Raw genomic sequence first — 26518 nt, forward strand, 5'->3', positions numbered from 1 at the left:
TTTTCCAATTAGGAGTAGTAATTATATCCACTTAAAATTTTTAATTAGGTACATTATGGGCGCTTTCTTAAATTATTCCCTTTGCTTACAGATTTCCCATCACCCTCCATTTTAAATTAAATTTATAAGTAGAGGTCCTGAAGAAGGTCGATGCAAATAATTTTTACCCACCAAAACGTACGTCGACCTTATGGATCCCCAGCCGGCAACATAACCATGGACACTAAATGAAGGGTTCTTTCCGTGATTTGAGCTGTGTATGCCTTTCGAAGCTGTGTTTGGGATGCATTTGAGATGTGTATATGTGATTATGGTATGAAATGCTGTGATGTGAGACAGGTGTGATGTGAGGTTGATCACAGTATGGGGTTTTGTATAAATCATGTTTACAAAGTATATTTTGGAGTTTTAGAACAAACTTTTTATAACAAATTTGAACATTTTTAACTTTTAGTGTGTGACTTTGCTGCTGTGTTTGGGAGGGAGTGGGGAGCCGCAATCATACCTGATCTAATTGCATACCGCCAGGCAGCCTCTCCGGTCCACCGCAATCGCGAGATGATTGATTGAGTAGAGAGAGGATATCTTTAGTTTTTTTGCTAGTCACGCCGGAAGCCATTTGCGTAGGTCAACTCTCTAGTGGACGGCCTCCTGGGGATATAAATTCATTGCGGCCGCGCCGCTGGCGCTCCGAAGGCGCACCTAAGGCAAGCCCGTCTGCTCTCGTCCGCGCCTGGATACTGCCGGATGCCAGGAGATGCTATCCGTTTCCCCCCAGGTTGGGCCCCCATCTAGGATATCTTACAGGAGAGAGGATCTGGTGAAGATAGGCTATTTATCCCCTTGTGTGAGGGGTCTCGATAACCCGGAAGTAAAGTACACGATTGGCCCTAGGAAATGCCCTCGCTGTGGCTGCTCACTGGGAGACCCACAGAGAGTCCTTATTCACCCTGCCAGGAATACTGATCCCCCTTCAGGAACAGTCTGTGGGGATAGAAAAGCAGATTGGGGGAAGAGCACATTGCTCCCTTTAAAGGTCTCTATCTTAATGCCAGATCGGTCTCTAAGCACATGGCAGAAATTTGGGACTTGTTAGACGATGCCAGACCAGATGTATGCCTTTTCTCAGAGACCTGGCTCCATAATGAGTCTACGCCAGCACTGGCTTTAGCTTTCCCCGCAGATTACTCTGTGGTGCAACTGGATAGGGTGGGTAAGAGGGGTGGAGGGTTAGCGATTGCTGTACGTCCACCCTATCTCATTAAGACGCTGGACACTGTCTCCTCTCCCAACTTAGAATTGTTGATATTTAGGGTTGAGTCACCCCAAGCAACTGCTTGGTCTGGAGCCCTAGTGTATCATCCTCCAGGAGAAAATAAGAAGGAGTTCTGTACGACCCTATTAGAAAGACTGGCCCCATATATACTGCATACAGACAAGTTCCTTTTAATAGGGGACTTTAATCATCATCTAGATCTTTCCTCCAACACAGAGTCTACTAGTCTAGTGTTAGCCATGGAATCACTAGGTCTCCTCTCAAGAGTTGCCAGTCCCACACACCAGGCACCAGTTAGACACGATTTTCTCTAATATGCAGGAATTGGTAGTGGAAAACCCACAGCCACTGGGTTGGACTGACCATATGGCCTTAAGTTTTTACTGGGCATTTCCTAAGCCCCCGCCCGACCTCAAGGCTGTATAGATTTTCATAGATCTTGGAAAAAGGTGACTGCAGCTGCCTTTGTCAAAATATATATCGCCCCCTCACTGTCAAGACTGTGATACAGCCTATGGGAAGGTCGAGGCCTCAATTATAGAGGCCCTTGACTCTATTGCCCCGCTAAAAAAGGTTAAGATGCAGGAGAGGGCAGCCCCTGCGCCTTGGTACTCAGATATTCTGAAGAGAGAAAAGACCCTTTGCAGGGCCAAAGAAAGGAAATGGAGAAAATCTAAATCTGAGCCAGACGAAGCGCTGTATCGAACGGCACATAGAGCCTACCTAACTAGCTGCAACGCAGCTAGAAGGGCACACCTAGGCTGTAGAATTGCAAAAGCTAAGAACTCCTCGAGGGAGCTCTTTAAGATTCTGAAGGAATTTACGAACCCTAGTGCCAAAAACCTATCCTTGCCAACCACCAAGGAACTATGTGAAGACTTAGCCAGCCACTTCACCAACAAGATCAATTTAATTTATCATTCCTTTGGGTCACAAGAGACACAGGACAAGGAAGATCCTACACAGGAGGCCCCCACCCCAAGCCTAGGATATTTTCCTGACATAATGAGTGAGCAAGGGGGTTCTTAAATCATGCACGTAAAATCAGGTCCCCACTGAACCTGGACCCGGTCCCGCCAGCAATTTTAGTAAAACTTTCGCCGGTCCAGGCTGATGTGCTAGCTGAAGTTTATAACATCTTGCTAGCCGTGGCCAAATTTCCCCCTAAGTGGAAAAATGCACGCGTTGAACCACTGCCTAAAAAGGCATCTGTTGACCCGAATGATCTGCAAAACTATAGGCCGATCTCTCTTTTCCCTGGTTGTTCAAAAATCCTGGAGACTATAATTAATAGACACCTTTCCGACTATTTGGAAAAAACAACATATTGGACCCTTCCCAGTCCGGTTTCCGGGCCTCTTATAGTACAGAGGCTGCCCAACTGGAGGTTACTGACTCCATAAGGATGTCGCTGGACAAGGGAACCTCTACGATGCTGGTCCTCTCGATCTCTCGGACACCTTTGACACCATTTCTCATCATATCCTATTAAGTAGGTTGCGAGGGATTGGTGTCAGAGCCATGGCTTTAAAATGGATCCAAAGCTATCTGTCGGACAGGACACCATGAGTTCAGCTGGACTATCTTTTGTCTCAAACGACCACAGTTGACAAGGGAGTTCCCCAGGGATCTATCCTTAGTCCCATTTTGTTTAACATATATGTGGCTCCCCTGGCCGGCATTATCAGAAGCTGCAGATTTGAGACAATATCTTACGCAGATGACACGCAGCTGATAGAGCCTATAGAGGAAGATGTCACAATAACAAAGAAGAAATTCAAAAATTGCATGTCCACTATAGCAAGCTGGATGAGGAAGAATTTCCTTCTGCTGAACTCCACCAAAACCGAGATATTGCTATTTGGGACTGTAGAAGAGCTGTGGACCTCGGATTGGTGGCCTTCAGAATTGGGAGCGGCACCTTCCCCAAAGAAATGGGCGAAGGATCTAGGCATCAGAAGCGACAATAAACTGTCGATGGAAGAACATGTTAAATCATTCTCGGGCGCCTGCTTTGGCACAATGAGGATGCTTAGGAAGATATTCCCGTGGATCCCTCTTGCGGCCAGGAAGTCTCTGATTCAGTCGCTTTTGATCAGTCGACTAGACTATGACAACTCCCTGCTTGTGGGAATAAGGGAAGACCTGGCTTCAAAACTGCAGTTGGTCCAAAACACGGCAGCTCGCCTAGCCCTGAATAAGCCAGCACGTACGCCCTCTGCTCCTCTCCTACATTAACTGCACTGGCTCTCCATCAGGAAGCGGGCCATCTTTTAAATTGTTATGTACGGTCTTTAAGTCTCTACAGGAGATCGGCCCTGCTTACTTGAAGAAAAAACTTGTATCGTACCGACCAACGCGGTTAAGATCTAGCAATCGCTCTCTACTCTGTACTCAGAGAATTAGAAAGGTCAAGATAGGTGGCGGGGTTTTGGAATAGGCTCCCGGAGTAGATTCGTGCCTGCTCTACTTTCGCACGGTTTAAGAAGCTACTCAAAACCTGGCTGTTTTAAACTCTACTGCCCATCTGGTGTCCCTCTCTCAGGCGCCAAGAGATCAATCTGGGGATGATTTGCTGCGCCATAAAAATGAGCAAATAAAAATAAATATAAAATGTTGAATCACATATATAAAAAAATATTGTATATAAAAGAAAGGTTTCATATATTTAAAAAACCTTTTTACCTTTTGAAAAAATGAATTTAATAAACAAGAATGTATATGAATAAAACATTGTTGTATTTACTGTATCAACACAGCAAAGGTTAAGCCCAGTGAGCTTTTACAGCCATTTCTAACTAGATACATGTTGAGTGGGAGTGCTTTTGCAGTCTATATTGTTGACAATTATAGGGTTCTACCATACTGCCACATTTGGTGAGATGGCACTCGGACTTTGACTGGTGTATGAAACATGAATGCTTTGTATTAGAAGGGAGAAGCTTCTCACACAAATTTCATAAAGTATGGGACCCATGCAGAAATTACAGAGGTCTACCCTAGTCCCCACTGTTGCCTATTACTGTTGTCGGTTGATTCTCTTCAGACAGGCTCCCGGGGCAATGCTGGGACGTCTGTCTGTGTATGGCCTCTATGATTGTGTTTGACTGTGTATCAGCGCATGAATAAGCCAGCCTGCACGCTGGGCTCAGCACTGCATGTCACCAGCTGTGCTATGGCACTGTGTTTGTTTGCTTCTTATTAAAGAGAACTTAAACACAGGTCTCAAGCATCAGGGCAGGCCATTGAGGGTTCAAGGCTGGCTTTAGGCAGCACAGCAGAACCCTTCCAGGTGCAGCAAAGGAGTCTTATGAAGTACACAGCAGGAAGTCCCCTTAGAGTCCTTCCACAGGTCCCGAAAGTGAACAGAAAAGTGGAGTTGAGGATCATATTTTTATACCTGGTGCCTGCTCTGAAGTAGGAGAAGTTTCGAGAAAATTCCCTTTGAAGTGCTGGGGGTTTCTTTGGTTCCCTGCCCTGGTTCCCGGCTGGCTGCAGGAACAATGAAGTGGTGAAAAGTCCTTTGTGTGAAGGCAGGGCAAAGCCTATTGACTTGCAAGTGGAGCTGTGCCCTGCTCTGACCCCCTAAATCCTGTACACCTGATCCCTCTACTGAATGGCTGTGTGGGAAGAATAAACAAAGTCCGTAAGGCTGACAGGTCTCGCAACGGCAATACGTCAGTCTGTCCCACTTTTGCCCCTTCAGTGAGGTAGCAATAGCAAAAATACTGGTGCGGCCACTATGGCCACTCAAAATATATCATGCTATTTGTGAAAGCATGGTCATTTCATAGATATATTAGAGTAGTTTAGATGGCTAGGCAATGCTGGCAGAACTACTTGAAACAGATAAGAGCCAAATAAGGTGTATGCCCCCAAGAACCGCCTGTGGAGCTTGCCCAGATCTCACAAAGTCAGAAGAGCACACAACAGGCTAATATGGAAGGAGGTGAGCATACTAAATGATGGCAAACTGTATGAAAGTGGATCATTATTTTACACAGGGGTGCCAAGACAATATGAACCGAAGTCAAGGCAGTTTATCAGCCACATAGTCTTCATAAGGACTGCTGTTCTCACCTGGATAGAAGAGGATAATGAAGTAGAACGATCCAAGATACTATCAATAACCATAACATAGGGTACCATTAAACAAGCAGTGATCATAATATACAGGGAGCTGACTCCCGTCTATTATTTGGATGTCACAGGCATGGAACTGAAGTGGGATGAGAAAAATAGTAGGGAGACGACGAGAGAAATCTAGTCAGCTGCTCTGGGTAATGTTAAAATGTGACCAAAAATAAAGTTTTACATTTAATTACTTGTACCCAACATATTTCACTCCTGCTAAGGTAGTGAAGAGGATCACAGATGCAAGAAATTAATGTACCATGTTCCAAACAGCTCAGTCTGTTATAGTTAAGAGAATCACGTTATGCTCTACCTTGCTTGTATTTCAAACAATGCTCAAATCTGAGGAACGTGTTACTTACCTTCGGTAACACCTTACCTGGTAGAGACTTTATCTAGCCACAGATTCCTTACCTTGCAATTATCTCAAGGTGTCAGACTGTATCCAGAAATTTTTTGTAAGCAGTACCCCTTCGTGCCAGAAGAATAAGTTACTTACCTTCGGTAACGCTTTTTCTGGTGGATTCAGTATCTGCCTGTGGATTCCTCACCTTTTGAATTACCCCTGAGCCAGAATTCCACAAAAACGGTTTTTTTCTAGCTCTCCCACGTCGACGAGGACGTCCTAATTGCACGGCTCTGCTCGCGACTCCATATGACGTCACCGGAGCCACAAGAAGACCTCGTCGGCGTGCTGACGTCAGTGCCACCCATTTTTTCCGTGCCTCCGAGGTGAAGAGGTGGACCGACAATGTAATTGGAGAATACACAGTATACAATATATATATATATATATATATATATATATATATAAAGACACAGCATACAGAAAAATAGGAAAAGCCAACGAAGCAAAGCATTTCCTAAACACCAATAGCACGGCAATCAAAAGACAGAGAAATAACCATGACAAATAACTAAAAACTCTTTTGATATACGAAGGTGGACAACGGGGAGGAGGGAGGGTCAGTGAGGAATCCACAGGCAGATACTGTATCCACCAGAAAAAAGGTTACCGAAGGTAAGTAACTTGTTCTTCTGATGGATATATCTGCCTATGGATTCCTCACCTTTTGAATAGAATCCCACAGCAGTTCCGCTCCAGAGGAGGGTGTCCACCTACTCATACCAAAAAATTCTGTAGCACAGAGCGTGCAAAATGGCAATCCCTCCTAACCTCCGAATCCAAGCAGTAATGCTTCGCAAAGGTGTGGAGGGATGCCCAAGTTTCTGCCTTACAAATGTCAACAACAGGAACACCTCTAGCCAGAGCAGAAGAATGCGACTTAGCTCTGGTGGAATGAGCTCTAATACCTTCAGGCGGTTCCTTCTTGGCCAAGGCGTAGCAGATCTTACACAAGATGATCCACCTGGAAAGTGTTCGTTTGTGGGCAGCCTTGCCTTTCATCCGTCCAATGTAGCCCACGAAGAGCTGATCATCCAGTTTCAGACCCTTGGTTCTATCCAGATAGAAGCTGACAGCCCTCTTAGGATCCAGGTGATGAAGTCTCTACTCCTCCTGGGAAAGGTGAGGGGGAGGATAAAAGGCAGGTAAGGTAACAGATTGCCCTAGATGGAAAGGAGTAACCACCTTAGGCAGGAAAGCAGCCCTGGTCCTAAGAAGCATCTTTCCTGCATGAATGGTTAAAAACCGAGGTTTAGCACTAAGATCCTGAAGCTCACTTACCCTCCTGGCCGAGGTAATAGAGATCAGAAAGACCGTTTTGAAAGAAAGAAGCCTCAACGGGTAACTATGAAGAGGCTCAAATGGAGAACTCATTAGGAAAGTGAGTAGAAGATTTAAATCTCACTGAGGCATAATGAGGGGAATGGGCGTAAACCTATTGGTGAGGCCCTTAATGAACCTCATAACAATGGAGGACTTAAATAAAGACGGCTGGTCCGGAAAACAGAGGAAAGCTGACAAAGCAGACAAATAACCCTTAACCGTGGACACAGCCCAAACCTGCTGAGCCAAAGAAAGAGAGAAACCGAGCACATCAGACAAACGGGCCTTCAAAGGATCAATGGTCCTCTCTCCGCACCATTTCACAAATTTGGACCACCTGGAGGAATAAATAGACTCAGTGGAGTGTCTCCTGGATGATAAAATAACATCCATCAAATCCGGTGGGAGAGAGAAGGAACTTCGGTTGCCCCACTGAATCTCCAAGCATGAAGGTGCATGCTCTGGAGGTGGGGGTGTAGAACCTGCCACTGCGAGAGGAGATCTGCTCTCAGAGGGAGACGGAGCAGAGGGTGCGATGAGAGGTGAAGTAGATCTGTGTACACTTTTCTTGGCCAATCCGGGGCGATCAATACGACTTGGGCCCGGTCCTGGCAAATCTTCCTCAGAAACCAAGGAACCAAGTGTGTGGGAGGAAACGCATAAAGGAGCTGCAAACCCCATTCCAACTGAAACGTGTCCCCGCATCGGAAACTGGAGACTACAGAACGACGGGCAGTGCGCGTTCTCATGAGTGGCAAACAGGTCCAACCATGGAAAACCACACATCCTGAAGATGTGATGGACTCCGGATGAAGCCGCCACTCATGATCGGCCGAGCAACGCCGTCAGACTGTCCGCACGCACATTTAGCACTCCTGCCAGATGATTTGCCATCACACAAATCTGATGCCCCTGAGCCCAAGATCAGAGATGCAGAGCCTCTCTGCAGAGACGATACAACCCTACTCCTTCCTGTTTGTTTATGTACCACATCGCAGTAGTGTTGTTTGTCAGGAGCTGAACCGACTGAACGCGAAGGGAGGGAAGAAAGGCTTTGAGAGCCAAACGTATTGCCTGCAATTCCTGACGTTGTATGTGAAACAACCTTCACCCCGGAGAGTAAAGGCCTTTGATCTCCAGATCCCCCAGATGAGCACCCCACCCTAGAATGGAGGCATCTGTGATTACCGTGGCCACCGGTGGAGGAAGATGAAAGGGCTTTCCTTGCGACAGATTGCCCTCCACACTCCACCCAAACAGATCCGCTGCGGTGTCTCTGGAGAGCCTGAACATCTCCCGGAGATCTCCTTTGTGCTGAAACCACTGCCTGGAGGCACCACTAGAGTGCCCTCATGTGCTAGCGTGCATGGTTGACCAACAGAATGCAGGAAGCGAACAGACCGAGCAGGCGTAGGACCTTCAGGACAGGAACAACTGCTCCATCGTGAAACAAAGGAATCATCTCTTGAATGTCGAGAATCCTCTGCGGAGGCCGGAAAGTTCGACACACAACCGTCTTCAGTACTGCCCCTACGAACAGGTTGCGCTGTGAGGGCACCAGGTGAGATTTGGGCACATTTATCAAGAAGCCCAAGTCGAACAACAGCCGTGCTGTCACGTGCAGATGATGAAGCACCATCACTGGCGACTTCGCTTTGAGCAGCCAGTCTTCCAGATAGGGGAAAACAGGAATCCCCAACTTCCTGAGATGAGCTGCCATCACCTTTGTGAAGACCTGAGGCGCGGAAGTAAGACCGAACAGAAGGACTACAAACTGGCAGTGCAGAAACCCTACCGTAAAACCGAGATGCTTCTTGTGGGACTTCAGGATGGGGATGAAAAAATATGCATCCTGCAAGTCGATCAACACCATCCAGTCCTCTTTTCGCAGCGCCTGAAGAACCTGAGCTAGGGTCAACATCTTGAATTTCTCCTGTTTGAGGTAAAAATTCAAGACCCTGAGGTCTAGGATAGGACTTAATCTGCCGTCCTTCTTGGGAATCAGGAATACTGGGTGTAGCATCCCTGACCCCTTTCCTGCCCCGGGACCGCATTTATAGAATCTCCTGCTGCAGAAGCAGCAAATGGTCCTCTGAACACCAGCCCTGGCGAGGAGGGTAAGAAGGAGGAAACTCCCGGAAGGGAAGGGTGTACCCATTTCCCAGAAGATTCAAAACCCAAAGGTCTGAAGTGATGGATTTTGAATCTTATAGATAATGGGACACCCGGCCCCCTACAGGACCAGCATGCTCCAAGATGTGGGATCTAGAGCTGTTTTCCTGTGGCACCAGTGTTAGGGGGATGCAGGAGAGGAAGAAGAGGAGGAGAGTTGATAGGATGCACCTCGCAGACGACCACCATCCTTTCCTCTTTAACATCTGTACAGAGGATTCTGGTGCTGCTGCTGCCGAGGTTGTTGTCGGCCACGAAAGGAAGCCGCCTTACCAAAACCACGGTATCTCTTATATCCAAAACCCCTGGTTGGGGACTGAAGACCCAATGATTCTTTAAATCTCTGCAGCGCAGAATCAGCCTATTCACCAAAAAGCTTGGATCCATCTAATGGTAGGTCAAGGAGAGTAGCCTGCACATCTGGTAAAAATCCAGAGGACCAGAGTCAGGCATGCCTCCTGGTGGCAATAGAAGAACCCATCACCCTGGCCACTAAATAAGCAGCATCCAGACCAGACTGGATAACTTGACAAGCTGAAGCCTGCGCATCCGCCAGCACTTCTAAAAAGAAGCCCAATCACCGTTCGGTAACTTGGGAGCCAACTGTTTGGCCGAATACATTAAGGCGTGAATATACCACCCGCCCCCCCCCCCACCCCCCAACAAGCACGTAGCATTGGTGGACTTCAATGCCATACTAGAGGAAGAGAAGACCTTCTTGGCAGACTGCTCCAATTTTTTAGAGTCTCTGTCTCCAGGAGCCCAAGGAAAAGATCCCGTCGATTGTTTACAACAGGAAGCCTGCACTACTAAACTTTCTGGTGAAGGATGAGCAGAAAGAAAAGCAGTATCACCAGGAGCAGGCCTGTACCTCCTTGCCACAGACCTTGAAACAGCAGGTGCAGAAAGGAGCTTCACAACACCTATATAATTGGCTCAGTAAAAGCCTCATTAAATGGTAAAAGAGGCTCAACCACATTAGATGGGGGATGCAAAACTTCCGTAAGAATATTTGGTCTGAACTCAGCAGTGGGCAACTGAAGGTCTAAAGGTTCAGTACCCTTCCTAATAACAGTATGGTATGGTGCCACATCATGAGAAGGCAAGGCCTATGGTGATGAAAGCTCCCACTCTGGGAAAGTGTCTAGACCACTCGCCTCCTGAAGGCCCTCAAACTCATCAACAGATCCTTCAATTTCACCTTCTTCAGCCTCATCCCGCTGAAATTCTTCCTCTTCCAACAACCTTTGCCCTTCTCTTCTTGACCACAACTTCGGGACCGGCGTTGGCGGCGTCAAGTGCGGTGCTGGAGCGGCCGGTGTCAAAGGAAAAGCCTCCGATGTAGGCAACGGTGCCAATCGAAGCCGAGAGGAAGAAGGTACACCAGATGGCGTCGGAGACTGAGAAAACGGCATCGAAAACCTCGGAGCCGGAAACTGCCAGGACGGCGCCGTCGGCATAAAGGGCACGAAGGGTGACTGAGCATATTGCTGAAGAACACCCAAATTGAATGCAAGCAGGACCCACTGGGCCTGACGGCGCACCAGTAGGGTAAGCTGTTCTGGCAAACATGCCTTACATCGCATTAAGAAAATGCGAAGGATCTGACCCAGGTCAAGGAAAGGATGGATAAGGAGCCGAGCCTGAATCCACTCGATGCTGAGTAGGCGTCGGGGACATCTGACCCAAAACAGGAGAGATCACCGGCCCAGAAGAAGACACCCTAGGCTCCTGAGAATCTCTCGGCGCCGGAGATAACCTAGGCTCCGGAGAACCCTTCGGCATCGGAGACTGCACCGGAGAACCCCTCGGCGTCGGAAAGTGAGCCGCTTGAGGACAAGGAGAAAGCGACAGCGAGATGAAATCTTTAAGGCGACATCGCGAGGCCGGAGACGCCAACCTCAAAGCTCTATCCTTCGATGAACAATGTCGGGAACCGTGCCTCCTCTTCTTCTTGTGTTTCCTCGACGACTTCGATTTTGATTTTCACCTCTTACTGCGCCTCTTCTCTTTTCCTGTATTCGCCATAAATAGCTTAGTCTCAAGCTCCTTCAAAGCCTTTGGATTCATCTTCCAACAACTAGAGCAGCCTCCGATGTCGTGGTCCGAAGAAAGACACAACAGTCTTCATGGGGGTCAGTGATGGGCATATAACCCCCACACTTTCTGAAAGGCTTGAAACCCAACTTCTTCAATGTCGCCATAGTACTGCTACAACAAGGGAAACAGCAGATAAAGTAACTGTGAAGAAAATGGAGAGTCCCAGAAAACTGTTACGCGTCGACGGCATGGAAAAAAGGGAACTGATATCAGCACACCGATGAGGTCTTTTTGTGGCTCCGGTGATGTCAAACGGCGTCGCGAGCGGAGCCGTGCCATTATGACATCCTCGTTGACGTGGAAGAGCTAAGCAAAAAAAAAAGGTTCCACGGAATGCTGGCGCAGGAGTAATTCAAAAGGTGAGGAATACAAAGGCAGATGCATCCATCGGAAGGTGGTGTTGATTCCCTCCGGTGTGGTTTTTGTTCGTGACTTTCCGTGTCAGGAGGATGGAGAAAACACTGATCACTGGCATGGAACATTAGGGCCCTGAAAGGGAAAAAAACCTGCATCTAGAAATCTGTTCCCAGAGTGGGGAGAAAGGGTGGGTAGGTAAGTAATCTGCAGCTAGGTAGAGCCTCTACCAGATGAGGGAGATCAAGCAATATCTCCCCGAAAAGTGGATCAGTGAAACTATTTCATATCAAAAAGTACTGCAGGACCGAACGGGCAAAGTGTCCCTGCCAATGGACCTGTCTATGCAATAGTATTTTGTGAACGTGTGCAGAGAGGCCAAGGATGCTGCCTCGCCTATGCCCAGGACCGGGACTCTGCGTGCTAACGTAGTGGTCGCAGCCTTGTCTCTGGTGGAATGGAAACGCAAACCCTCTGGGTGTTGCTACTTGGCCAACGCATAGCAAATCTAATGCAGAACACGATCCATCGGGAGATGGTCCGTTTCTGCAAAGCCTTTCCCTTCTTTGTTTCGACATACCCCACGAAGAGTTGGTAGTCCACTTGGAACTCTTTTGTCTGGTCATGGTAGAACAACACTTTTTTAGGGTTCAGTCGATGAAGATGCTCCTCCTCTTTAGACGGAAGTGGCAAAGCATAAAAAGTAGACAGGGTGATGGACTAGCCTACATGAAAGAGAGTGACGAATTTCGAGAGAAAGCAGCTCTAGTTTAAAGAATCAGCTTGTCCGGGTAGATGATCAGGTATGGAGGCTTGAATGACAAATCCTGAAGCTCACTAACACTCAGGGCAAATTTTATTGTCACCAGGAAGGCTGTCTTGATGGTAAGGAGCCTGAGAGGACACTTGTGCAAGGACTCAAAGGGAGCGCACATCAGGCACATCAGGACGTGATTATGGCCCGAATGAGGCATGAGGGAAGGAGGTAAAATATGTTGCAAACCTTTCAAGAATCTATGTACAGTAGGGGATTTGAAGAGGTACAGCTGGTCAGAGCCTGAGAAAGGGGAGCAGAAAGGGGTCAACCTGTTTTCTGCAAACCATACCACAAACTTACCCCAATGGCAGGTGTATATGAATTTGATGGAGAGATGCCTGGCTGCGAGAATGACAGAGACTTCTGGAGGAATGTTGAAAGCTCTCACCTGTTGGCGCCTAATCTCCATGCAAAAAGGTGGAGCACTGACAGGTTTGGGTTGAGAATACTCCCTGCTGCTGCACCAGAAGATCGTCCCGAAAAGGCAGCCTGATCGGAGGACCGATGGGCATGCTCAACAGCTAGGCATACCCAACCCTCTGAGCACAGTCCAGAACCACAAAGATGACTTGGGACCAGTAGTTCATGATCTTCTTGAGAACTCTGGGTAGGAGTGGTATAGCAGAAAGGCATACAGGAGGCCTAAAATCCGCTCGAGAGTCGCCTTGGAAACACCAGCGTACAGAACTATAGACATTGTGCATTCTTAATGGCGGTGACGAGATCTAACCAAGGCTCTCCTCACTATTGAAAGAGACCTTGCACCTCCTCCTGATACAGTTGTCATTCATGATCCAATAGGCATCTTTGTCTGAGTTAGTCTGCCTTGGCGTTCAGAGAGCCTGACAGGTGTTGAACCACCAGGAATATGCCAAAACGTTCCAAGCCTCCTGACAAAGGTCCACGACCTTACCCCACCCTGTTTGTTGTAGTACCGCAAGTTGGTGGGTTGTCCGTGAACATCTGCCCTAGCCCTCCCTTAATGAAGAGTAGAAAGCCTTCAATGCTAGTTGGATCATTTGGAGCTCCAGAAGTCTGGATTCCATCAAATATCAGAAGCCTCTGATCTCCACCTCTCCCAGATCGCCGCCCAATCCCAGGAGTGACATCTCAAGATTGCAAAAACCTATTTACAGCAGGGCATTTGAACGGGGATGGCAGATCTGGCAACCACAGAAAGGGTGAGAAGGCATAAAGATAGCTATTTAAGGTGCCCAAAGCTGAGCCCTGCTGGGCAAGAGAAAGAATAAATGAAAGGACCTGAAAAAGGCGGGCAGAAAGAGGGTTAACTTGCTTTTCTGTACATCATGCCAGAAACTTGCCCCAACGGCAGGCATATTCCGACTTGGTGGAGGGACGCCTGGCTGTCAAGATAACATTGCAGACTTTGTGCAGAAGGGTAAAAGCTGTCAACTGATGCTGCTCAATCTCCACGCACAAAGGCAGAGCACTGACAGGTTCAGGTGGAGAACCCCAGTATGCTACTCAGACAAAAGATCCTCCCAAAGAGACAGCCTGATTGGAGGACCGATACACAACCTCAACAGCTCGGGATACCAAACTCTCCGAGCCCAGTCCAGAGCCACAAGGATGAACTGCTACCGGTCATTCCTGATCTTCTTGAGAACTCTGGGCAGGAGTGGTATTGGCGGAAAGGCATACAGAAGGCCTGGGCTCCACTCGAGATGATAAGCATCTTCGAGCGAGAGTTGCCTTGGAAACTTCAGCATGCACAACTGCAGACATTGCACATTCTCAGCAGTGGCAAACAGATTGAATAAAGTCTCTCCCCACTGCTGAAAGAGGCCTTGCACTGCCTCCGGATGGAGATGCCACTTGTGATCCGCTACGGCATCTTTGGCGGAGTTTACACACCATGGTGTTCAGCAAGCCCGCCAGGTACTGAACCACCAGGGTATATGCCCTGACGTTCTAGCCATGTCCTGAGACAAAGGGCCTCTTGACAAAGGCTCCATGACCTTCCCCAGCCCGGTTAGGTGCAGTACCACATTGCGGTCGTGTTGTATGTGAACACATGCACTAGCCTTCCCTTGATGGATGGTAGGAAGCCTTTGAATTCCAGCAGGATTACCCAGAGGTCCAGTAGGCTGATGAGGAGTCCGGATTCCACCAGAGAACAAAGGCTTCTGATCTGCACCTCTCCCAGATGGCCTACCGATCCCAGGAGTGACACCTGTGTCACCACTGTCAGACCTGGTTGGGGAAGGGGAGGGGTCTGCCGCTGACCCAATCGTGGTTCGTTAACTATCACTGCAGATCTTTTGCAGTTATGTCTGAGATCTGGGCCATTCAAGAGAGATTTTTCTAATGCTGAGCCCACTGGAACTTCTTATCCCACTGCAGAGTCTGCATATGCCAACAGGCATGAGTCAACAGCAGAATGCAGGAAGCCATGAGGTCCAACAGCCTCAGAGTCAGTTTTACCAAAATCCAGGATAGAGCTTGAAACATCTGTACCATAGCCTAAATATCCTTGACTCTCAGTTCAAGAGGACAGGCCCAAAACTGTACCCTGTGTAGCACAGCTCTGATATAAGGGGGCATCTGAGAGGGAGCCAGGAGTGAATTTTGTGCATTGATAGTGAACCCCAGCAAATGCCAGAGGTTTGCCTTGTCTGGAGGTGGACGACAACAGCCTGGGAAGAACCCGCATTCAACAGCCAGTAGTCAGGATAGGGGAGCATTGGCACTCCCATGTCTCAGCGGATGAGCTGCAACCACCAGCATTACCATGGTGAACAAACAATGGGCACTGGTAGGGCCAAAAGGGAGCACAGCTAACAGAAAATGCACATCCTCCACCATGAACCGCAGGTAATGCCTGTCGGCAGGCAGGACAGCAATTTGGAAATATGCATCCAGCAAGTAGTACAAGTACAACACTTCCATTCAGTTTTCCGGGTCCAGGGCAGACAGGACCTGTGTGAGTGTGAGCATTTTGAACTTCTTCTTGAGGAAAGAATTGAGAGGGTACAGGCCTAGGATAGGATGAAGGCCTCCAACCTTCTTGAGCACCAGGAAATAGCAGCAATAACAACCACAACCTACTTCTGGTGTCGACACCCCCTGAATGGTTCCCTTGGCCAAGAGAAACGTCACTTCCTGAGAGAGTAAATAAGGATGGTCCTCCGTCAGCCTGTGGCAAGCAATCCGCAAAAACCATTGGTCCAATGTGACAGACCTCCAGTGGGGCAGGTGATGGCGTATCCTACCTCCCACTGGCTGCCCATAACAAGAAGAGCGCAAACTAAGGGTTTCAAAGCTGTGGCTGCCTGGTGAGGGGGTTGGAGGAAGTGGGGATGGCAGCACTGGGAGCATCAGGAATAGGATTGGCACTGGGGATAGTGAGGTGGTACGACCAGTGCCAGCATGGGATCAGTAGGGGCCCCTCCCGAACCAGGGGGGCCTGAAGGAGCATCGGCTAGAACGGGCAGCTCAAATACGAGGCGCATAGACTCCTAAAACTCCTGGAGTTGAGCAGGGGCTGATCTGGCTCCCGAAATTCGATGACACTCGGACCTGAACCAGGCCTTGGATCAGACGCCTAGAATGTCAACACAACCTTGTCTTGTCAGTCGATGGATGAAGCGAAGTCAAAGACATCATCGACTTCTTACTTTTCTTCTTATTGTGGGACATACCCAAATGACCAGACAACAGAGCACGACGACGAAGATCCCGTACTCCGCTCCTGTGACCTTTCTCCCAACCGGGAATGAGCCTATCACAGTGTCTCACATCGAGCCGTCAGGAGCTTAAGGGATTGCTCGTTCGCGGCCTTCAGGATCATGGCGCAGCAATCGTCCCAGGCCTTCAAATCGTGGTCGTGCTCAAATCACCAAAGGCATACAAGGCGTGGGTCCATCACAGACATCTCTTATCTGACCCATCTTATTTGTGCTGTGTTAATCACTTAAACTTTACAAAGACCCCAGAATACAATATTATTTCAAAAACATTTTCATTCTTTTTATTGTTTTCTTTTTTTTAGATATAAATAGCAAAACATTCATGTATGCTCTTTTAGCATGTAATTTATATACAGATCATACATTGCTACAACAATGTTTCCACATTAGTTGAATTTCATAGACACTTATGAATTTAGAAGGCAAAACAGTTTAAAAGACCTGTGAGAAAGAACCCCCAAAAGAAAATAAAGCAAAAACCATCACATTAGCATTCTCACCTATCAGTCACTCTTACATACCATCAGACAATCTACACAGAAAAAAGAAAAGAATAATTTTTCGTTAAAAACACAAACCAACTCTGGTGTGAGATCCTACTTAAGTTCTAATTCAAAAAATACATTTTGAGTAGTTCTTGCTAAGTCCTGAGACAATATAATCGGGACGTTGAGATTGAATTCTTCTATGTATCTCCCAGATGTATGGTTGGTACTCCCGGTCTACGTACGTTTCGGAGACTATATGCAGTTTTCACGTCTCCTTCTTCAGGACCAGTATATTTTTTAAAGGTATCTTTGTCATCTGAGCGGCGAAAAGGTGGGGGTTCTCTGTGTATTTTTTGGCAAAGCCTCTGATTTTTAGACACCTGATCCGTATTTCGACTAGTGCAATCTCGGCCAGAGACCTCTGATATCCATCTCTACCAACCTACTTAACCTAGGAGTGATGTGTCTATGGCCACTGTCAGCTCTAGGTGGGGTAGGGTGAGGGGTCTGCCAACAGTATAATTGTGGTTGGTCACGCACCACTGCAGGGATTTTACAGTCTCCTCTGAAACCTGGTTGGAATGAGACAGGTTTCCTTATTGATAAGCAAACTGAGACTTGAGATCTCACTGTAGAGTCTGATTGTGTCATCTGGCATAGTCAACAAACAGGATGCAGGAAGTCTCTGAGACACACTCACTGAGATCCATGGCTTAGGCAGAAACATCAGGATCATGTACCGAATGACCTGAACTAGTTGACCCAGAGGGAAGTCTCATAATTGCACCATATCCAGAATGGCCCTGATGAATAGGAGCCTCTGCAAGGGAGCCAGGTGTGGCTTAGGCTCATTGCTCAAGAACCTCAACGTTGTTAGGCTGAGTGAGGTTGAAGGGGAACACAGAAAAATGTAAATATTCTTGTACCATTTTGAACCACAGGTAAAGCCTGTGGGGCTGCAGGATGGGAATGTGAAAATAAGCGTCCTGCAGACCCAGTGCTCCTATACAGTCTCCCAGGTGTGGGGCAGACAAAACCTGGGCCATCGTTAGCACCATGAATTTGTCCTTTTTTCTAGGGTGAAGGTCGATAATAGGGTTAAAGCCTCTGCATTGACACCAGGAATGAACAGAAAAAAAACATCAGAAACAATAAAAGAAATAACATCTAGTGTCTATTTCTGATGCTGAAACCTTCTCTATGACTCCTTTGCCCAAAACTTCCTGAACTTCTTACTGCAGAATATACAAATGGTCCGCCTTAAAACGCTCGGATGTAGGTGCCAAGTGCAGAGGGCCGGACATAAGCAGAAGGGTGCAACTTTGTTGAACTATCTGGAGGACCAACTGAGTAGATGTAATGCTCTGCCACCCTTGGAGGTAAAAATGTATCTGGTGTCCTACAGGGTGGCTACTGTCTGCCAAGGGCAAACTAAAGTAGCCTGGAAGCTGAAACAGTATATTGGTCAGTATATTGTCCCGCTGGCATAGACATTGTAATTACCAATGACGCCTGACCCGAAAGGACTGGGGGCCTGCTTCTGACATGGTCTGTAAGCCATACCCCTTCCGAAGCCTCAAAAGAAGCAAAATTGCTGGGGATACTGCCGCACAGTGAAGAAAGGCCAAGCAAGCGTGCAATGCCTGGCTTTATTAAAGCGTTCCATTACCAGGCTTGCTTTGTCTCCAACTGGTATATCCATTAATAACTCCTGGACGTCACTAGAATAACAGGTGGTTCTCATCCATGCATTACACTGAAGCACCTTGCTCATACAGACCACTGTGCCTAAACATTCAGTAGATTCCAGTTATGTACGGTTGCCATAATTTGCAGCATCTTGGCCATCTTGAATGATTTGTGCTAGGTTGAAAAGGAATTTATTTGGTACTTCCGGGAAAATCTAATTGAACATGTCCAAAAATGGATGCAAGTATCATCCAAAAAGAAAGCTCGCATGTTGGCAGAGCAAAGAGGAAATCAACCTCTTCCCAAAAGCCTCCTTAATTTTTGACTACCTTTCAGAAGGAGTTGTAGGAAACAAGTCTAGTTTTTCACTCTTTACACTAGCTTGAGCATGTGGTAATAGATGGCAATGAACTTTGGGATTCTCTTTTTTTTTCTTATGGGATATAAGGTTTGAACCTTTAGTAATTTTGATCAGCACAACAAAGGGATTGTTCTTTCTCATCCCCCTTTTTCGGTCTATGGGTGAAGAATTTTCACCTGTGCGGGAGTAAAAACCTGGAGTTTTTTTCTAAAAATAATTTGCGTTTGAGGCTGGTCTGCATCTAATTTCCATGGTATTTCAGACCCCTCTTTGCTGTTCTGCCAATTCCGAGTAGTTACCCTTGGTGGCCGTGAAGAAGGTGGACTCAATATATTTTCCACCACAACGTACGTAGACCAGAGCAACAATATTCAAAACTACAACACAGCAATGGTTGAAAAAATAAACCAATTCCCGTTGTGTTTGGACAGTGATTGTATTTCCAGGATTAGGTAAGGTGTGAATGATTACCATGATTGTATGAGTGTGCACGTGTGAGGAGCGAGTGGAGTTGAATGGATGGGGTATGAAATCAATAAGATGTACTGATTTGGTGTATATACTGTTTAATAATATCAGTTGCCTCATGGTTCTCGAGGTACATATACTCGCAAGATTGCTTCCAAATAGGAAATGATAAATATTAACTAAAAGATTGTCATTTTGGATCAAATTATGCAGCTGTATATATGTATTGTGCGCATTTAAGTTGATTTTTTCATGGAATAATCAAAGGAGCACAATATATAGCTCTGCATATATAGTATGTCCTCACTCATTGTTTTATGTATAATTCAACTGTGAAAAGTAAAATGTATAAAAAAAGACTATAAATTAAAGAAATTAATACTTAAACCAAAAACAAAAAATGAACTAAGAACAACACAAGATCCACACAAGGTTGATTTTATCTTTATTTAATCAGTCATGAGCTAATTGTAGCCCTGGTAGAAGGAATAAATGTCCGATAGGACAAACCATTTAATTGAATAATTTGTTGTAGGAAACAAGTTCAGGCTCACCCTACTTATAGATGCCTCGACCACTAGGCTCTCAGGAGTGGAATGTTGACTGCTGAATGAAGGCAGGCTCACGTCGAGCAGGTAGGTGGTATTTAGTCACTTGCCTAGTCAACAGCAGGGATTGGCCAAAGTGCCTATTAAAGGCTCCGTTTATGCCTGGCCAGGCTTAAGAACCTCTGTAAAGACATTACTTTATTTATGAATGGTAGTGGCAAGTCTAAAGGGACAGTCCTGCGCCGGAAAATGACATCAAATCATGCTGATTCTTCTGTTGAGAGACAGGGAGGGGGGCTGGAGAAGGTTGGGGTGGGAGTGTGTGTGTGGGGGGTTGTGATACAATTCAGTGTCAGGGGAAGTGTCCAAACGACTGGCCTCTTCTAATTCCGAAAGGAGTTTGTTGTTGTCATAATTGGATGCATAATCCTCGTCAACTCCACTGTCACCAACCAGGCCTTGTTGGCTAAGATCAAAATCTGGTCCAAAAATGTTTTGGAGGGCTTTTGGGTGACTTAACTTGTGGTTGGACCAGTTCAGTCAGAACATGCATGGAAAACTATTTTGGTCACAGTCAAGTCAGATTAGATTTGGGGTCAGACAAAATAATCAAGTCCTCCTCCAGTGATCCGTGGCACCGATGTGTCAGGAACATGTGTGAATCTTGAAGGTAAAATCGAAGTCAGGTTGAGCATCAGCCACGGAGTTGGGGCAGACCCCACAGTGGGTTCACGAGGTATAGACACAATTGAGGATAGATCCAAAGATTTTAATCCAACTGGAGGAAACTCAAGTAAATGGGTCCGGAGGGCACCACAGGGAGCATGAGGGGGCCACATACTTTCAACATAGCCTTTCCGAAAGCCTCTAACTCACGTTAAGTCACCAACTTACAAAGGAATTCTAGGTGAATAGAAATAAGCTGTGAAATTGGTTCCTCGATAGGAGACAGAGCCCAAGAGAAATCCTGACCTCTGTGCAACTTCTCTGGTCAAGAGTGGCGAGATGGGTAAGAATCCTACTTTGCTTTCTAGTGTTTCTTTTTGGACTTCAACTGACCTGAGGATTTTGAAAGCGAGGAAGACTTTGCAGGAACAGCCCTGAGAGTGGGTCCTTAAATTCGACTGGGAGCGACTACTCAACCAAGTAGAGTTTATCTTTGTTGTTCAGGATCACCTTGTCATTCATGTGGGCACTGTGGCTGCAAGACTGAGTCATGCAACCATCATAAACATGACATACATACCATGCATGGATGATTCACTCACATGTTTGTCAAAGTCCCTACAATGTTAAACTCTGATGTTTTAGGTGACGACAGGCTCTACTGAACACCGTGAACAGAATTTGAGGCAAAACGCTTGTCAAAAACAAGGAAAAACTTTGGAAGCAAACCCAGATCCACATTCAAAGGAGTGGAAAGAAATGAACTGATGCATGCGCACAGCGGCGTCTCCAGTGTCACTACCAGAGCAGGACAAAGCCAATGGGGAACCACACAACGCCACCAACTGGAACGTGGGAGTCATACTCTGAAAATAACTCCAGATCCCCATCTGGTGCCCCAGAGGGTATGCACAAAGAGAAGAATCTGGGGTTAGAATTATCCATCAGAATAAACAATTCATAATAATCACAAGGAAATGTCAGAATTGAGACCTTGGATGTTATTTAAAGAATTCCCAACTGGCTAAACACACTGAATGATTTTAATTTATATCTAACAAGGACAAACCATAAAAGTGGAAAATTACTACTTACCGCATGATTGTTTCACAATTTCACTTGTGTGATTGTCTAGAACAGATGTCTGACATTCTCCATCAGTATAACTTGCATGACCAGTCTCCAAAAGATATTTTGAAACGTTTACAACTGGCTCTGAAACTTCATCAATCACCTCCACCAGAGATGTGTTTTCAATCTTCTTCACAACTTTCACAGTGACAATCTTATTAGCTACTTTTTCCTTCATCGCAGAAACAGCATCTGATGTCCATGTACCCTTTGATGGCTTCACGCCTTAAAAGAGACATTGAAAAACGGTGTTAATGGTAATTTAGAGCTCAAGTTATTACAGATGAAAGCACTCCACATTATTTTGTTCTCAAGTGATATCTACAGACTTCCAATCCAATTCATATGAGCAATTAAAAACAGACCACGATGATCTAGTAGAGTCCTTCCGTACTATGCTCTGGGTGTCACGGTAAGCCCAGGAGACTTTGTGTGGACAAGGGGGCCCCTCAAACAAAGCAAATACCCCACCCATTGAAAATCAGATAAGAAAAAAGCCGCTTAGTCATCACATTTAGTATCAACAAGGTGGTATTGGGAATGGATGAAACATTACACTCTTCGTCCTGTGTCTTTCCCATGCATATTTATGCCTGGGGACACTGAGGGCACTCCGTGAACATGAAATTGAGGCACAGTGTGTGTGAACTTGTGCACAGAAATGTAGATGATAGATTTTATCAGATCAGAGTTGTGAGGAGGGTAGCAAAAATCCATCCACCGCCTGTGTAAAAAGCATCTGCAGCACAGTGACTTAATTTTCTTTGCTAATTAAGAGTTCTGGAGGGTTACCTTATCCCGTCAAACACATTGTTAACTTGGGGAAAACTACAGTGTATATATAAACCACCTTTTAGTGACCCACTTTCTTATCCCATTCGGCTTAAATTAAAACAATGAATAACATTATTTGAACAGCTATACAATACAGGGATGTGGAATTCCTATAGCCCGACGCCCAGGACATAATGTTTGGGGTCAAGTAGGCCCAACCCCATGCAGCAAAAACCCTTTGGCTGCCAGTTTGTAGTAACACATTACGGATCAGGGATGGGCACTGTCTGCAGTTAAGGTAATATTTTTGTCCATATGTTAATGCTGTTCAAACTTGTATTTGTGGTTCATTAATTGAAAGTCTTTATTATTGGGGAAAGCGTCCTAAGTAAATGTTGTCAGCTCTGACTGCGGTACGGACAGTGGTTCCAGTATAAAATGTGTACACATGTTTTCAAAGTTTAGCAATATAAGGCTATGTATAATGCTCCCAGAATGCTCTCTGATTTGATGCAAGTATTTGCAGAAGCTTGAAAGCAAGATTGATGATTCTTTGCTTTCAAAATAAAATGTTCATTAAAAAAACTTAAAGCAGGTAAAAAAACATTTAGCTAAACTACTGTAAAACTTCAGGTACCATTTCTTTGCATCATCATTTAGTAACAAGTATGCAAGTATTTTGCCCAAAATTCGTTACTTCTGGACTAAGCCTGCTCTCCACAGCTACCACTTAGAGAGCTTTCTAAGTTTGTTTAAGACCACTAAAATCACCATAAGGGTTGTCTGGATTGGTGCAAGGTGCCCACTTACGTAGGAAAACACCATATACCAAGCCAGGTTCTCACAAGGGGTGACTGTCTGGATAGGTAAACTTTACACAATCGCCTATTCCAAATGCACAGCAAGCATAAAATCACAAATATGACACAACCGCTTCATACCCACATCAGACAGCTCACCACAACAATAAAGAGTAGTGACAAAGTATTGGAAGAAAACTCAAGCCTTCACTTGCGTTCAGGAAAAACGTAAGATGATGGATGTTCGGTCGGTCAGGGAGGGGTTGGCTGGCCACACCACAGTGGCAGTCTGACGAGGGGGCTGGGCTGCCCCACGACCAGCACATAAAAGCAGGCACCATGTCGCTTCACCCAAGTCACTGGGGTGCGCACTAGATCGAAAGGACCCCATTCTTCAACATTTTTTGTCTTCCATTTAGTGGAGGCCCTTTCAATTCCAAAACGAGTTGACACTGGTGTCGGAAGCCAGTTCTTTGTGCACTAGGGATAGTGGTGTCCCCTTAGAATTTGGTAGTTCATGCACAGATAAGCAACAATTCACCACAAAGACAGTAGGGAGAGTCACCAGGGCAATCAGCCATCTCAGTAGTTTATTCATAGCATGACAAGTCCCAGCCCCACACCTAATTCCCATCGCAAGCAAGAGATCTTGCCTCTTCCTCTCCCCCAATGCTTCCAAAATAGCTAAAGTCTGCTTTTCGGGCCATATCCCTCCTAAAGCAGCAGGAGTTGCGTGTCACTAGGTAGGAAGCCCCTGATTCCAACCGCGGGCAGCAGGCCCAAAGCATCCTGGAACTGAGGGAGGGGGCACCACAGGACCTAACGAACATTGTCCATGGAAGCAATAGGCTGATACCGGTCATTACCACATCTGTATTGCACTGGGCCACAGGGCAACTTCTTAATACCCACTGGCATGCCGCATTAGAACCAACACTACATAAGACCTTAGGAAGGCACCCAATAGCCTGCAGGAAGAAGCCCCCAAAAAAAGCTTTTATAAAAAAGGGTGTCTCCAAAACACGCAAATACACTAGGGCAAACCTCGCTGCATACCACGTGCAGGGACTAGAAGGGCATATAAACAACAAACAGCCAAAAAAAACAATTGCAACACACCCCCTTCCTTTCACGGTGCATCACACATGTGTAAGTCAAAATGTATTATCCACATCCGTAAGACTACACACACACGCACACACACACACACACACACACACACACACACACACGCGTTACGAAAAGTACGGTATTAGAGGGCTAGCAACACCCATAAAACACTAATTAGGAGAGTAATACACACACCCACGAAGATCAATCTGCTAAAACACCCACCTCTGTTGGGGTTGTTGGGGGTTATGGGAATGACCCACAAAGCCAAAATCCAGGTGCACCATGACAAAATGTTTATTGTCTCCTAAAAAAAAAAAACTCCCCAAATGAGGCCACCTACCTGTACTCCCACTAAAAATGTACGCAAAATAAACGTACTCAATGTTCCAAAAAAAAAAAAGAATAGGTACAGCAATTTCCAAGACCAATTAATGATGCAAATTGTTCTGAAAGCTAACCTACAACTCGCAGCTTTTATCCAACAGGTCAGCAATCAAGCCCTACATGCACCATCTTTACTGCAGCCCACCTTCCCTCTTCATTAACAACTTCCGAGGTCCCAACGAGGCACAAGGGTTCAAGCCAAAAAGACCACAGACTATTTTTACAGACACATTGACAACATACTCTTTACACTGTGCCAAGCAAAGACACCCCGGAACACTTGGAAGCTGCAGACGAACACGCCAGACAACAACCCAAGACCTACAATGTTTCAAAAACAACGTAGTATTGCACCTTTCTTGATAGTCAGCTTAGCATGGGTGTGTCGGCATCCATCCACAGCGAGAAATTTGCCTAGTCACATGGAGCCTATCTCGAGATTTCTGCTGCGATTGCGTAGGGACCTCTCCCACCTCACATACACTTACACTCAACCAAAAGCTAGAATTTTGCATGCACTACACAGTGCACTCTTGCGCAACACATGGTACCAACACATGACCCCCGTGTTCTGTCTGCTCATTGATACCCCATGCCGTGGGCGCAGACAGACTTTACCTATCACAAGAAATATCTCCCGAAAAGCAAAATATCTCATCCACCCATACTGTTGTAGGATTAGGGCCAAGATGCAACCCAGTAGAGTAGAACCCCATAGAGAAGTGGTAAACATCACCCGGTATGAATTCAACCCCACTGGTTTGCACCTTTTCACTGAGCCTAGCGACGGCCATTCCAGGCAAAACAGAATGCGCAGATAGGGCACCACAGGGGAGGACACTGTTTGGCCCTGAGGTTTTCCAGAGAAGAGAATCTCGAAGGTACAAAAACAACAGCACCAGTGCACAAACCTGTCCACTCCAGCCTGTCTATAGTCCCAGGATGGCCCTTAGTGTATCTGGGTCAGTATTATTTAATAACAAGTGGACCCCAGACATTGAGTTCCAGTGCAGGGCAATTCACCTCGTTGATGCAAGGGAAAATGAGTCTAGAAGGGTTGAATGCCAGCATAGGTGTACAAAGTTACTTACCTTCGGTAACGATGTATCTGGTAGAGATGATTCTAGCCGCAGATTCCCTCACGTAGAATTATCCCCAGGCGTGAGACTGGATCCGGAAACTTTTTTGCCACAGCATCCCTGCGCGCCGGGGGCGGGGCGCATCACGCAACTCCGCCCAGGCGTCGTCTGCGTACGTGATGTCATCGAGGTCACATAAGAACCACCCCGGCACACCTACGTCAGTTTTCTTCGGAGAACTTTTCCGCACCACAACGTGGAACCACCAGATAAACTGTGGAAGCATGGGAACGGTGTGCGAAGAGCAGAAAAATTGGAAAGAAACGGTGACTAACACCACCAACAGAGTAGTGCCAACACCGCAGAACCCAAGGGCAGGGAAAGAAGAAGAACAAGCAGAAACCTGCGCAGTCACTCTACCAGCACATAGACAACCTCCCATCCCTGTGCCTCGGAGGCAAGAACATGCGTAAAAGTCATGGCACACGTAGGAAACCCACCCTCCCCATCCTGGGCAAGGAATGGGACTAGTCCCAAGACAGACAGGGACAACAAACCTCCAAGCCACCCCAACCTAGACGGCAACCACCCACAAGGGACAAGGGACAGATGACCCTTAATCAGAGGATAGCAATAGAAGGGACGGGAGGAGGACAGGGACAGAAAGCAATCCCTCCCAAACCTGGAGTAGCCAGAGCAGCAGGGCACCGGAGCACCAAAACCCC

General features: G+C 46.5%; 1 protein-coding gene across 2 annotated transcripts in view; it reads right to left on the bottom strand.

The window, feature by feature from the left end:
- TDRD1 (tudor domain containing 1) overlaps window positions 1-26518 on the bottom strand; it is a 1654170-nt gene that overhangs the window by 671868 nt on the left and 955784 nt on the right. For both annotated transcript variants that reach the window (XM_085603291.1, XM_085603292.1), the window contains one exon: window positions 21608-21868. In XM_085603291.1, the coding sequence (XP_085459417.1) occupies window positions 21608-21868 (261 nt within the window). The remainder of the gene's footprint in view (window positions 1-21607; window positions 21869-26518) is intronic.

Source organism: Triturus cristatus, chromosome 1_2 (assembly GCF_964204655.1).
Source record: "Triturus cristatus chromosome 1_2, aTriCri1.1, whole genome shotgun sequence".
NCBI lineage: Eukaryota > Metazoa > Chordata > Amphibia > Caudata > Salamandridae > Triturus > Triturus cristatus.